General features: G+C 46.5%; 1 protein-coding gene across 2 annotated transcripts in view; it reads left to right on the forward strand.

Annotated features, from left to right (window-relative positions):
- The first annotated feature begins 372 nt into the window (after positions 1–372).
- The window catches only part of LOC141469797 (organic cation/carnitine transporter 2-like), a 29,218-nt gene continuing 14,643 nt past the window's right edge, over positions 373–14,947 (forward strand). Inside the window, exons 1-3 of one of the 2 annotated variants that reach the window (XM_074155514.1) lie at positions 373–977; positions 10,848–10,951; positions 13,584–13,738. In XM_074155514.1, coding sequence (XP_074011615.1) covers positions 585–977; positions 10,848–10,951; positions 13,584–13,738 — 652 coding nt within the window. In that variant the 5' untranslated portion in view covers positions 373–584. Of the gene's footprint in view, positions 995–10,792; positions 10,952–13,583; positions 13,739–14,947 lie in introns of both variants that reach the window. The other variant, XM_074155513.1, reaches the window with a different exon arrangement.

Here is a 14,947-nt window from a genome sequence, read left to right on the forward strand (position 1 = left end):
AGCTGAACAGCCCCAGGGCTCTCAGCCTTTCCTCAGCAGAGAGATGCTCCAGTCCCAGCTGCTCGCCCGGAGCCCACAGCCGAGCCCTCAGGAGGCAGAGCCCCTGCCCGCAGGCCTCTGCCCGGCACCTACCGGCACGCCCGGCTGCGCCTCCTCCAGCCGCCGCCGGCAACACAACGCCGGGCCTGGGCCCTCCCTCCGGCCTCACAGGGCCGCCCCATCGTGGCCATGGCAGCGCTCGGAGCGCTGGAGCCGGCGCCGGACCGGGCCTCCCCTCAGCAGCCGAGCCCCCGCCGCGCCTCCCGGCCGGCGGGCGAAGGGCATGCCGGGAGCTGCCGGCGCCGGGCCCAGGCGGCCGGGCCGGGCCGGGCCGGGCCGGGGCAGGGCTGCGGCGGTTCCTCAGCGGCGGCCGGCCCCACCTGAGGCGCCCTCCGCCTGCAAACCCCACCCCCGGCCGCTCCCCCGCCGGCCAGGCCCGGCCCATGGCCCGGCGCTCTGCGGGCTGCGCGGCGGCTCGGGGCGGCCGCTTCCTGCCCGCGCCAGACGGGCCCCGCAGGTAGCGGCGGCCGCAGCTCGGCCGCGCCATGCGGGACTACGAGGAGGTGACCGCCTTCCTGGGCGAATGGGGCCGCTTCCAGCGCCTCGTCTTCTTTCTCCTCAGCGCCAGCATCGTCCCCAACGGCTTCAACGGCCTCTCCATCGTCTTCCTGGCCGGTACCCCCGAGCACCGCTGCGCCGTGCCCCGCGGGGCCAACCTGAGCAGCGAGTGGCGCAACGCCAGCATCCCGCTGGAGCTGCGGGGCGGGCGGGCGGAGCCGAGCCGCTGCCGCCGGTACCGCCTGGCCGCCCTGGCCAATTTCTCGGCGCTGGGGCTGCGGCCCGGCTTCGATGTGGAGCTGGAGTCGCTGGAGCAGGAGCCGTGCCTGGACGGGTGGGAGTACAGCCGCGACATCTATCACTCCACCATCGTCACCCAGGTGCGGGGCGGCGGGGGGTGAGGGGGGTGCTCGAGGGAGGGGGTTCTGCCCTTCTGCTCTGGGGAGACCCCCCTGCAGTGCTGCCTCCAGCTCTGGGGACATGAGAAGGACAGGGACCTGTTGGAGGGGGTCAGGAGGAGGCCACGGAGATGCTGGGAGGGCTGGAGCCCCTCTGCTGTGAGGACAGGCTGAGAGAGTTGGGGGGGTTCAGCCTGGAGAAGAGAAGGCTCCGGGGAGACCTTTGAGCCCCTTCCAGTCCCTAAAGGGGCTCCAGGAAAGCTGGGGAGGGACTCTGGATCAGGGAGGGGAGCCATAGGAGGAGGGGGAAGGGTTTGACACTGAAAGAGGGGAGATGGAGATGAGATGTGGGGAAGAACTTCTTTGGTGTGAGGGTGGTGAGAGCCTGGCCCAGGTTGCCCAGAGAAGCTGTGGCTGCCCCATCCCTGGAGGGGTTCAAGGCCAGGTTGGAGGGGGCTTTGATCAACCTGGTCTGGTGGGAGGTATCCCTGCCCAGGGCAGGGGGTGGGACTTGGGGGGGGCTTTAAGGTCCCTTCCAACCCAAACCATTCTGTGATTCTATGATGATTCTAAGTTCGGGGTTATCGCAGTTTTCCTATGGCCTACAGTCCCTGCCTGGGCATCACCCTGCTGTTAAATCTGCCACGCTAAATTTATTTTGAAACCTTTTGTTCGATTTCAGTTGCAAAAGTAATCTCCAAACACAGTGCCTTTCCTGAACTGGTGCAGCATGTGTACGGGAACTGCTTAATGGGTTTCATCTGGTATCAGTACAAGTGCCTTGAAGTAAGGGTCAGCCAGGGGCAATGGGTTCAGCTCGCCCGGTGGTTCAGAGATGTTTCTTTGAACTCGGGAGATCAAAAGGATTTGTTTTTTCTTTCTCTTATTAAAAAAAAAAAAAAAAAACACAAAAGGCAAGTGAAGTCACCCCGAGTTGTGCAAGGTGCAGCCGTCAGGGAGCCCTGGTTTGATGCTCTGTCCAAAGGGACCCTGAACTTTGCTGTGTCCCCACGATGCCTCTGCTTTGGTCATGACCACTGCTTTGGTCTCCCCTCTCACCTGCTCGGACAAGTCAGGTTCTCATCTGCTCAAATCCACCCCTCAAGTCAAGTTCGTGGTCAGGGCAACCAAAGGAAGGTGAAGCTGTGCTGATCGTCCCTCCGGTTTCAGGTGGAAACTGTCCATGCAGACCCACAGGTGCTGTTTGACTTAAGATACAAGGAAATGTGTTTTGAGCAATACTTGAATTTCAAGGCCTGTATAAGTTTTTTTCAGCATGCTTACAAACCATTTCTACAGTCCCATTGCCTGATTGTGCCTGTGGACAGGTTTTACAGAGCTGGAACTTATATTTGGCTTTATTCCTTGTTTTGCAAAACAGGTTGTGATGGGTTTTGGATAGCGATGGGTGTGAGTACTTCATGACCGTAAGCTGATCTGAGCACAGAAATCTTCCTCGGGAGGACTGGGGTGAGGAAGGGAGCACAGGAGGGGACCCAGGCCAGCACAGGGAGGCATGGAAATGGTGACACTGGCCTTGTTGGAAACTTCCCTTGAACAGGCAGAGCAGCAGGGCCGTGAGTGATTCTGACAAGTGGCACAAGGCATTGCCTCACCTACTTCTGAAGAACTGCCGGCTTCCTGGAGAGGAAAGCTGCTCTGAATTTCCAGACCCCAGTTGTTGCTGAAATGTGCTGTTGTGAAAGGCTGAGCCGCTCTCAGGGCAGCGTAAGGCCGTTGGCATCTTCTTGGGTGAACGTATGGGTTTTGTTCCCAGTGCCTTAATATAATGGTCGACCTGGCTTAGACATGGTTTCAGCCAGTGCTTTGTCTCTGGACCTTTTTCACCGAGGTTTGTCTAGGTGCAAATTAAAATGCGTTGAGCTACCAGAGTATCATCGAGGAGTTTTATTATCTTTAAGAACCAGGAGCCGTTAACGTTTTGCTGAGACTCGGCAGCAGCTCTGGCCTGTTGTCTGTATGGTTTGGCAGATGTTCTGTGTCTGTGGGAGGTAATGTGTGTCTGCTCAGACATCATGCACCGAGGCAGTATTTTAATATTTTTTTTTCTCCTGTAATATTAATGTTTCTGAGCCAGTTTTGCAAGAGCCTGTGCCCTTTCACATACTTGCAGGTTTTCAGTGTTAAACTGGTTTAATTTCTTGGCTTGGCGCTGCTGCTTTTATGATTCACTAATCTTGTGTTTGGTTGCATATCTCTAACTTGTTGAATAGTCATGAGGACCTTTGTCCCAGATTTCCGTAGCCGGCACTGGGAGGGGGAAGGGGGGATTCTTTCTTTTTTTTTTTTTTTTTTTTTTTTAAAGAAAGCTTTTTGCTGAATCTCTCATGACTCTAGAGAAAGTCCTCGGTTACGGTTCTGCTTTTCAGGGGAGACTTAAAACATTCAGTTCCCTCTCATTTGAAGAGAGACTTCCTTTTCTCACACAGACTAACAACAGACGGTTGTTATTAGCCAGTCTGCAGTATTTAACCAGCTCCCGTGTGACAAAATCCCTTTCTGGCTTTTACTTTTTGGAAATGCTGTAGCTCAGGGAATAAGAAAAGCTTTGCTTTGGCTCAAGAAGCCATCTGTGTCATTCCTTTCCTCCGTAAGTCCCATAAAAAAAAAGAATGTAGGAGCAATAAAAGTTCATGTGTGGTAGTAAAAGGAATAAAACCAGGGGTAATGAAGGGAAAAGGCTAACTTCTGCCAGTCGTATCTGTTATGGGGCTATACTGAATAACTGGGAATAGAATTGAGCAGTGGAGTTATTAAGAGCATGAAATGCGATATAATGAGTAGATGGTAGATGATACAGCATTCAAAATGTTTTAGTCCGTAGGGGAGTAATTCTTACATACCGAAACATAAGTAGACACTGAATTTTGTATTCGCATGTTCATCCTCAACTTGTAAAAACGTGTTGCATTGTTCATCCATTTAACATCAGTTCAGTGCAGGTGGTGTGCTCCAGAGCTGTGTTTTATGCCTGTTGTGCTCTTAACAACCTTCAGGGACTGTTTGACTTTTGCGGAGGAGGGATGCACGTGGTGGGAATTGCAGAGTGTCCTGAGGCTTGGCACAGGGCTAGCACTCTGTCCTGTACGATGTGCAGGGAGAGAGATTTCTGGGCCAATATTAGTGCCCTGAGGCTTCCATTCCCTTTACACCAGGGATTCAAGTGCCCCGCTGTCCTCTCAGACCCCTGTCCCTGAGGGGAGGCTTAGGATGGATATTAGGAAACATTTCTTCACCAAAAAGGTTATCAAGCATTGGAACAGGCTGCCTAGGAAAGGGGTGGAATCACCATTGCTGGAGGTATTTAAAAACTGGGTAGATGTGGTGGTTTTGTCAGTGTTGGGTTGATGGTTGGACTCGATGACCTTAAAGGTCCCTTCCAACCCAGACAATTCTGTGATTCTACCGGTGGGTTATTCCAGACCTTCAGGAAACAAGTGGAGACTGCAGTGGTGACATCTGGAATGACCCAAATGAGCATTGTCATTTCCACAGGCTTTTCTAAGAGCGGAGCCAGCAGCTGAAGTGCAAATCAAGCCCATGTCATCCAGGTCCAGCTCTCGATCTCTTCATTCGTGTCAGTGCAGTGACCTCATAGACGAGAAGTCACCTCCGTTATTTTTCATCCTTTAAAATCAGTGCATCCTCTTTCTTGCTGTAGGTTACCCTCTGCTTATTTTTCTGGCTGAAGTTCATATTGACAGCTTCTCAGCTCCAGGAGCTGAAAAGAAAGCTATGGAAAGACCTTCAGTTGATTTGAAGATACAAAATTTTAGTATTAATAGTCTTGTCCAAAGAAGGGAAAAAAGTCTCGTTTTCATTGAATAAGTAAATATGAATGGCTGACATGTACAGAAGTACTTCTGAAATGCTGAGGGTTTCCAGGTGTGATTTAAGAAGCACATAATGCAGGACACTTCAGAATTCAGATACTTCTGACCTTGCAACATAAAATAGGGTTGTTATTATTATTAAAGAATGATAGGCCTTCAGTTAATATTGTCAAAATGGAAACAATGCTCTTTTAGAGGTACGGTGGGCAATTAGGGTAATGATCCCATTATCCTGTCTTCACTTTTAGATTAAAACTCATCTCATGTTTCTCAGTTTCTGATGTCAGTGCCCTGTCTCCTTTTTCTCCAGCTGTCTCAAAGATGTGATGTATGGGGGAGAGTTAAGTTTCTGCACTGAAATTATTAAATATTTGGCACTTTCCTTCCTGTTTTATGCAAGTTTTACCTCTGTAAGCATTTAAAACAACTACAAGGGGAGAAATTGAGCAGAATGTATATTTTGTAGCTACAGGCTTTCTGTTTATGTTTAGATAGAAGTTCTAGATGTTACATTAAGGCTTATTAAGTATTTGGAATATACAAATGTATTTTCAGTGGAAAGGGTGTTTACTAACACTCGTAGCTCTCAAGTAAGCAGAGAATATTTATTTGGGTATAAACAAGACCAGATTCTGAATGTAAGGTTGTAAGTACTCAGCTGTGAGACCGCGAGATTTTTTGAAGAACCTGCCTCCACTTGCAGAGGGAAGCAAGTGATAGGAGAGAGTACAGTATATTGGATTAGCTTCAAAAAGTCTTGCGAACACGTTGATTTTAAAAAAAATATTATCACGTGGGACTATCCCACTTCATTTTTCAGTTGTGGGTATTTTTCTTAGCAAGAGAAGAAAACAGTTTCTTTAAAAAAAGAGATAACAGGAGTGGGAGGGCACGATATATTATAGCTGTAAAAATTCCTTTTACTATAAGGCTCTTCATTGTACCACAGGGGCGTAACTGAGTAAGGCTCTGGAAGTGTTCAGCGCTTGTCGTAGTTGATGGTTGTTTCAGGTTCTAGTAATGGCATTAGGGAAGCGCGAGTGCTCCTGCGGTGGAACAGTTCTTTATAATCTGAGAAACATCATTTTCTCAAGTGAGGTCCTAAATTACATTGTTGGTGGCCTTGCAGCTACGTTTGTAACTTTCCAAATGTATTTGGTGTTGGATATATTTGTTTGCTCTGATGCTGTATTGCAAGAACTTCTGACGTATTGAAGAGCTCCCCTATAATTAGATTTGCAATTTCCATGTTGTGATGCATTAAAAATACTGGGAAAATATTATGCTCCAATATGATAGGCATCTCATTATTAGCAGCTAGAATTTTGGTTATACCATCTTGGAAGAGATGGCAAAATAGCAGTGGAAGCGAAGCAGGATGAGGGGTCTGGATGAGAGCCGCTGCGGGATTTAATTTTTTTAATTTTTAGTAATTCATGAAGTGCCAGCTCCCCTTTTGAGGCAAGCGGTGTTCTGCGAGGGCAGTGGGTGCAGAGCCTCTACGTGGAAATTAGACTTTAAACCTTAAGGTTTTGAAGCGCCTGGAGAGCTTAGAGGAACGATGCTTTTCACTTGGGGTATGGCAGTATCTTCAGCTGGGCCCGTGGCATCCCCTCTGCCTAAACTTCCCTTGCAGTTTCAGCTTGATACCATAACTTTATGCTTTGGATGTTGTTCTATGCTTTGCAGTTTAAAGAATTCAGATATTTCATCTTGGGTCTGAATTTCATTGTGATTGTGGCTCGTGTGAAAATTGCGAGCTAGTTTTCATTTTTGATAGAGGTGTGTTATATTAAAAGTTCAGTTTAATATTGGGAAGGCGTAAGACAGAGCGCAGGAATTACCAGTCCATCCAGCCTGACACTTGCCCTGACACTGAGCAGGTACTTCTCCCTATGCTGCTTAGTGTAATTCTAGCTAAACCTGCAGTAATGCTTCTTGTTCGGGTTGTGTTACAATAAAAGGCTGGAAGCTAATAAAATGTGGTTGGGGAGGAAGGAGGTCTGAGGGAGTAGTTGAGGTTTTTTGGGGTTTGAATGTCTCCAGAGAAGGAGACTCCACCACCTCCCTGGGCAGCCTCTTCCAGGGCTCTGCCACCCTCACAGGAAAGAAGTTCCTGTTCATGTTTAGGTGGAACTTCTTATGTTCCAGTTTGTGCCTGTTCCCTCTTGTCGTGTCACTGGGCACCACTGAAAAAAGACTGGCCCCATCCTCCTGACACCCACCCTTTAAGTATTTATAGGCGTTGATCAGATCCCCCCTCAGTCTGCTCTTCTCCAGACTAAAAAGACCCAAGTCCCTCAGCCTTTCCTTGTAAGAGGGATGCTCCAGGCCCCTCTGCTGTACCCTCTCCAGCAGTTCCCTGTCCTTCTGGAACTGGGGAGCCCAGAACTGGACGCAGAACTCCAGATGGGGCCTCACCAGGGCAGAGTAGGGGGGAAGAGATGAAGCAGAACTTGGAAGGTGCTCTCCTAAAGAGATGCTTGAGTGATGACTGTAAAAACCTAGGACTGTTTCATGTTCTGGCCCCAAACCTGTGCTTCAGTCCCTTTCCCTTGTGGTGCCCCTCTGTCTTCTCCCCCAAGCTGTTGATATCTTCTGGCCACCTCCATAGCCTGTCCTTCTTTCCCCATCCCCTCTTCCCACCTGTCCTCACCAGCGGCTGGTATCAGCCAGGAATTCTTCACGGAGGTGTGGATCTCATCTTGGCTCTGACATACAAGTGATTATTACTGTTTGGTGTCAGGCTGCTGATGAGGACATCACCTTGACCTGACGAATTGTTTGGGAAGTAGCTACAGCTCAAAGCATCTGCAAGCTGTTTGAGTAAGGAGATAAACTGCAACAGAAGGATGTCTTCTTCTAAAGCTGTGTTAAAACCGAGTGAGAATGCTCTGTGCCGTGCCTCAAGCATTGGGTACCGATGTTTAGGAGCTCAATGCTTCACAACATCAGGAGCTGCTGCGGGAAACAAAGCTGGAAGTTTTTTCTCCTGTTTGAAGCCGCAATCAATACCTTGCTGAGGTTAATCTTATCTCACTCACTGGGGCAAAGGCCACTGGAGCTGGCAGGCGAACTCAAAGGATACCAAGAAGTGAAAATAGCACATGATTTTAGAGCACTGGGTCAGGGCATGCTGTGTCCAAACAGCGCTGCCAGCAGCAGGATTCAATCAGTAACTACTCCTGGCGCTTTGCAGTGCTGGGCTTCCAACGGTGACGCTTCGGTGGCTTCTTCTTGGGCAATGTACAGTTGAGGGGGGGGAGTATGGTTGCAGGATGGTTCTGGAAGAGCGATGCCACCATCACTCACAAGCACTATAGTAGACTGGGTTGGTGAGTCGTTAAAAAGTTGCCGACTTCAGCATTCGTTTACTGGGGCAAGGAGTAACAGACCTGAAAATCCCTTTGTTCTGATTGTTGCCCATCTGTGGAGTCTGTAAATAACTGGTATTGCACAACCAAGGTAGTTTTCCCTTGGAAATTCGATATTGAAGTTCACTTTGGTGCCTGATTCGAGTGATTTTTCAACATAAGAGCTCCTAACATTGCTTTATTAAAAAGTAGACAGAAAAACAAGCTGGTAATCATTGCCACGTTTTAAGGCCCAATATTTTTCCACCTGCCAACGCAAGAAGCTTTTGGCAGAACAGCGCAAAACATGTTAATGCCACGAACTTTTCCAAGTAATGGCTGTACCTCAGTGGTCTGAAGAAAATGTTTGTTTCTGGGCACAAGGAGTGAATGTTTGGAAATCCACGTGTTGCACAGCCTTGTGCCAAAGTACAGCGTGAGGTGGCTGAGAGGGGACGGTTAATTGACTAACGAGGTGATCGGCTGGAAAACAAGGGACTATGAATCACCGAGCTGGATGTTTGGTTAGTTAGATTTTTAGTTCTGTTATTGAAAATGTCTGGCGCCGGTAGTTGATACAGAGACGGTTCTTTGTGAGTGGGCAAGTCTTTATTAATGCAGGATTTGTACTGGGAGTGGTATTTGTTTTTCTGGTAAGTGTCATCGTATGAAGCGTATGATAACCACTCAAACCCTTGGCCTATATAAATTGGATAACCATCATTTGCTGCGTATTTCCAAGGTGACAGATAGGTTTTGCGGCAGCTTTCTGTCTGGGTTAGCCTCTGTGGTTGTCACAGAATTGCTCAAGCTTTCCTTAATCTATAATGAAGTACAGCTTGTGTTGAATAAATACAAATTGAATTATAAATGTTAATTTCAGTTTTTAATCCAAATGATATTGATAACTGTGATAAATTAAATCCTTTACAGGAGTGCTGTAAACTTGTTAGCACATTAGAAAGCCACGATTCTGAAATCTGCATCCATCATGATGCATAATTCATGGCATAGGTAGGATTTATTGGTGGTATGAGGCTGGAGAGGTTTGGGGAATAAGTGGAAGAATAACGTTGAGGACTATGAAATCTGATACAAGGAGAGGTGCTTCAGACACAAATTAAGGGTTAACAAGGAGAGGTTAAGAAATGACTTGAATACAGTTAGAAATTGGAAAAAGGTGTGTTTGTTTGCTCTCATGACCTTCAAAAAATAATAATGTTGAGATGAATTCATAAGACAGTCTAAGGGTTGGCAGCTGAAGTTACACAAACACCGATGAGAGGGCAGCCCGGATGAATGAGCATCATTCCCCTCCAGAAAAACTTCCAGTTCTAATTCAAAACCAGATGCTCTTCCATCAAAGAAGTGGTGCTTCACTTGAGTTTTGCCACAGGGATCTGGCAGTGGAAGCCCCTTGCCCCGACCTTAAAACACACACTGGGGCGTAGTTGTAGCCTGAACTGTTAATAGACTGGGGGCCGTGAGATTCCTGGAGTTAAAGGCTCAATTTTAACTTAAGGGGGCAGCGATGGCAGACAAAGCCAAACGCTGGTGACCCCACGTGTGGGATGGTGGATGGTGGAGCTGGGACACACAGGGACAGATCTTACGGGGTGTCCCACTACAAATTAAAAAAAAAAAAAAAAACACTAAGAGAAAAAACACACTATACTTAATTATTTGCAATTAGGGAGCAAGGGGGATTAATTATTGGGGTCAGGGCGAATATTTTCATTTCAACTTCTTTAATAGTGATTAAAACTTAAAAGTTTCCATCCCTAAAACATCAGGGGGGCCCTGTGGGAGCTGTTTGAATAACTAAGCTCAGGAGGTTTTGGCCTCGCATCAGAAGAACTGGTTGCCTCCAAATTCCTCTCCTGTGAGGTTGCGGCACCTCCTGCCCTCCGCCAGCAGGCTGTGGGTGAGCCTGGCAGGACGGGCTGGGTTTTGTCCTTTCTTCTAATATTTATGTACTTTTTTTCCCCCCAGATAACCAAAATAAAATTAAGACTCTTTCAGAAATAGCTGTTGGTATAGATACAAAAATAACACGAGTGCTGTTTCAAAAACATCAGACCGAAGCGGGTAGGAGATTGGGAACTGTTGCAGTCTTCATTTAATAAATATCTTGGTCGTCTTTTTTGTTTTCCTTTTGGAAACCTTGGTTTGTTTGGTGTGTATTTCACTTTGTATTCCAAAGATTATAATTGATGTTAGGTGGGTTCCCAGTGAGCAGTGGACAGTTTCCAGTCTCCCAAAATCATATTAAAATGTAATAAAGGAGAAGGTTGGGGTTTTTTCTATATTCTTGCTTCAATTTCTTTTAAATTAGGAATGTGAATTTTTAATGACAAACTTACCCATATGCAGGGAAATCAAGGTTGGGGTCTATTCTCACTCTTTTCAAACCCAGCAGAACTGTAGCGGTTTGAGGGGCTGCAGAGCCTTCGAAAAGGAGCTGAACCAAGTGTGTTACAAAATTATTAGCTACCATCACTCATATATACGTGTAGGGGAAACACCTCAGCCATCGACGGTGTAAAGAAGGGGTACGCTTTCATCTGGGCTCAGCCAAGGCGTTCAGGAGGAGGGAGGGGAAATCCTGTTTATCAGAAAGACTTTCATCTTCTCTGTCCCCGCAGTGGAACCTCGTCTGTGACAACGACTGGAAGGGACCCCTCAGCACCTCTCTGTTCTTCGTGGGCGTCCTGCTTGGATCTTTCGTCTCGGGACAGCTCTCAGACAAGTAAAGTATATACCCCAGAGCTGCTGGCTCCTTGTTTGATGCTGTTTTGTAAGAAATTCTTGTATATATTGCAATTCTTGCTCTAAGTGTCTTTCTGCAACTACTAACATGTCTTTGTTCTGTCACTGTCTAATCTGAACGTGCACAGAGTGTATAGAAGAAATGTCCTGCAGTAGAACAGAATGTTACAAAGATTGTTAGTGAGTGTTACCTTTATCTGTTTATTTTTTCAGTGAAATCTCTTCTGGAGCAAACTGTTTTTATGCCAGAAAACAGGTGTAGGAGATAAAAAAAAAATCAGAACAATGACATTCTCTTCTAATTACTTTGGCCTGTGTTCAAAGAGTTCCCTGAGGCTTGTTTTCCTTTTTTTGAGGTCAAATTTAAAATTCTCTTTTTATAAACACCCGTAGCTTCTTTTCCTCCTCATCAAATTCAACATTTAAGCCCAATGACCTGTGTTTGTGGCAGCTGCAAAGCATGAATGCTGTTCAGCTGTACTTCAGAGAAGCAAGGCTTTCTTCTTTGGGGACTTTATTTCTGTGTATTTCTCATCCCAGAGTACACTGGCTTTCTTTTTTTTATCAGTACAAACATGAAAAATTGGAAGACACCATCATTTTTTGTGATGTTGACAGGTTGTTGAATTTGGGGTTTTGTTTTGTTGTGGTTTTTTTTTTTTCTTTTAAAGCTCAGTTTTTGTGATTATCTCCCTGAAATTTGCTCTGCTGTGATTCCCAGAGAACAATATGTGGTCCCCTAATTTGCTGATTCACTTGTAGACTTTATATTTCTTCAAAACATAATCCTTGTAGCATCCGTTCAGGTCCTTTGGGTGGTTTCCTGCTCAGCAGTTTGGACCAATTTTGAGCTTGGAGACAATGATCCTTGAAGATCAGCCAGTTCCCTTGGACTTCTCTCCACAGCCCTGTGCCATGGGATTTTTCCAAGTAGATCTCTGATCAGGCCAGTGTTCGCTCTCCCCGTGATCCTGCCTTTTCTGCCTTGTTCTTCCCTTCGACTGCTGCTGACCTTTCCATCCCCAAACACTTCGCCCTTGTTTGCAACCATGGGGTCCAGCAGTGTCTCCCCTTGTCACCTCCTCACACATCAGTGTTAGGAAGTTGTTATTGATGAACTTCAGAAAATGCCAGGGTCTTGTCCCTCCAGGAGGTATTGGAGTGGTTGAAGTCCCTTACAATCTCCAGTGCCTTTGAACATGCCATGAACATGCCTTCTTCCTCTGGTTGTCTGAAGAAGGCCTCCATTAGTTCTTTCTGATCAGGTGGTCTGCAGCACCCACAGCAGTGCCAGCATTGGTCTCCTTGCTAGTCCTGATCCGTAAGTTTTCAGCTGGCTCGTCATCCATCCCCAGGCAGAGCTCCTTGCCTTGCAGCTGCTCTCTCATGGCAGGGTGATGTCCGCTGTTTGCTGCAGGGAGTCTCCCACCACTTCATGCTGGTGCTGCTACAGGGCTCGGGTGCTTCATTCAAGAGCTACCACCTCCTCATCTGCTATGAGGACACCGAGTGTCTTCCATGGTGGCTAACCAGGTGAAGCTGTTCTCCTGGTGCCAGAAGCCACGAGTTTCCCATCTTCACCATCACAGGAGTCTTCTCCTGCAGCTCCTTCTTCACATGGTCACCAGATCCTCCCAGTTGAGGAGGCCATCAGCACAGCTCAGCCAGTTCCTCTGGTAGCCACTGACCTGCAGTTAGCTCATGGTCAAGAGACCATCCAGCAGCCCCAGAAGGACACTGCTCCAGCAAGGCCACGCATGGTGCTTTACTGCTGCCATCTGCTACAGAAGGTCCTCCACCGAGCCTGAGCCAGGCAAAACAGTGAGATTGACAAAATATTTCACAGATTCAAGTTCTGTTCTTAACGTGTTGTGATCCCCTCAAGGCTTGTGCCACCCAACTGTAGACCTCTTGCTCAAGCCTAACTTGAGAGTGGGGTTGTGACAACCTGTGCTCAGAACTGTCACGGGCCTGTGTCCTGTCATGGGCCACAAAGTCTGCCTGTGGTGTGGGGCTGCCCAGGCCAGGACATCAGCGCTGGCTTCTGGAGCAGTTTGATGAGTTGGGATTAGTTTAGTTTCTTTTATTTTTTTTAATACTTCATCACTAGAATTGCTAGAATCCATTAAATTCATTCTTTATTTAACCAAGTGGAATGAAGATTGCAGCATGGGGTCACTTACTGATAATAGCGTCTTACGAACCTGAGTTTTACCTCTCTTTCAGAAGTTTTCCTTCTTTTTCTGTTTTTTAACATACCTCTGTCATGAGCTCTGAGCATCTCATACTCCTGCATTTTGAATAATTTGCTCCTGATGATTTGTCTCCCTGCTCATCCTGTCAGTAAGGAAGGAACAGTGTGCCAGCACATACTTAAAGGCAACTTTGCTAGCAGCATTTGGAATATTATTTTCCCTTGGCCAGTGGGTTTTTTTAATGTATTTAGAATAGTTGTGCCTGTGTTATGCTTCCTGAATCTCTGCTTTTTGCAGATGTTTTGTATCTCCCTAAGTATACATACAAGTAATCTTACTTTTCTGTTTCTGAAGGTTTCATCCATGCTGTTTTGTAATTTTTATTTTTTTTTTTCTTTTTTAATCTGTCCACGGAAGGTTTGGCAGGAAGAGTGTGCTGTTTGCGACTCTGGCGATGCAGACTGGCTTCAGTTTCATACAGGTCTTCTCCACCAGCTGGGAGATGTTTTCGGTGTTCTTTTTGCTGGTGGGCATGGGACAGATCTCCAACTATGTGGCAGCGTTTGTTCTCGGTATGAAAGTCCTGCTGGGCACACCATGCGGTCTTTAGTCTTATGCTTTTCCTGCTCCTTTTCAGTACTGGCTTAGGGTTGATTTGTTTTGCCAAGCAACGGTCAAGAGTGTGTCCTCACCACGCATGGATAACTCATGCTCTCCTCGGAAGCTTCCAGTTGATACAAGTGCAATCTGAATTAAGTCTGTGGGTTACCATCCTAAAAAAGAAAAAAAAAAAAAAACAAACCCAGAAATTGATTATTGAAAACAAAATTTGTCTTCCAGATGGAAACATAAGATGTTTAAGACATTTTCAGGCTTTTTGTGTTGTCCATTTTGGGGCCTAAATGCCTATTTGATATAAAAACTTGTAAAAGAAAAAAAATAATCAAGTGTTATAAAGTCTCCTTAAAACAGCCTGTAGTAAAAAATTAAATGGCATAATGATTCCTGCTTGGTATATTTTCAGTTTAACTGAGACCATGTTTGATCAGATGGGAATGTGAATTACCTTATGAATTTGAGATTATTTTTTTTTAAATTGGAGGTTTTTTTTAATTAATGTGATTTGCAGTGGCCTCCCAAGTACCAAACGTTGGCAAGAAATTCTTTTGGGGCCAAAGAGGAGCAGTTGAGCTGTGAAAACAGTGTTTAGCTGACGTCCTGCTGCGACTTCTGTCATCATCTTCCATTTCAGTGGAAATAAGGAAGTTTATATCTCTCACAGTATCTCTTGATTTGTGGGTCCCAAAGCATTTCAAAGGGAAGCGCTGGCTCGGGTTAGTGCATTAATTCCACTGTTAGTGGAATTCCACGCTAATTCCGCTATCGGTGGCTCTTGTTAGTGATGTGTATACACCAAAAAAAAGGGCAAGATTTTTGGCTAATAGCAAAATCGTCCTTTAGAAGGTGATAGAGGTTAGGAACCTAATTTAGGCATCTCTGAATTATCCTTTAAAGAAGCCGGTCTCTCTCTGTGAGCTGGAGAGGACCCTGTGGAGATCAGGCTGAGGTTAGGTGTGGTGAACGTTTTGTGTTTTGTTAGGTAGTTTTAGCTCCTCAGGTAAAACGGGAGATTCCAAAAAAAAATAGAATTATAGAAGTTTTAGCTACTTTGAGCTACAGAAATACTGTATGGCCTGATTCTCTTCCTTTTACACTTGCCTGGGTTGATGCAGGATCACTGCATGAAGCAGATGTGGTGCCTCTAAAATTGGATGACAGAA

The sequence above is a fragment of the Numenius arquata genome, chromosome 11, assembly GCF_964106895.1.
Source record: "Numenius arquata chromosome 11, bNumArq3.hap1.1, whole genome shotgun sequence".
Classification (NCBI taxonomy): domain Eukaryota; kingdom Metazoa; phylum Chordata; class Aves; order Charadriiformes; family Scolopacidae; genus Numenius; species Numenius arquata.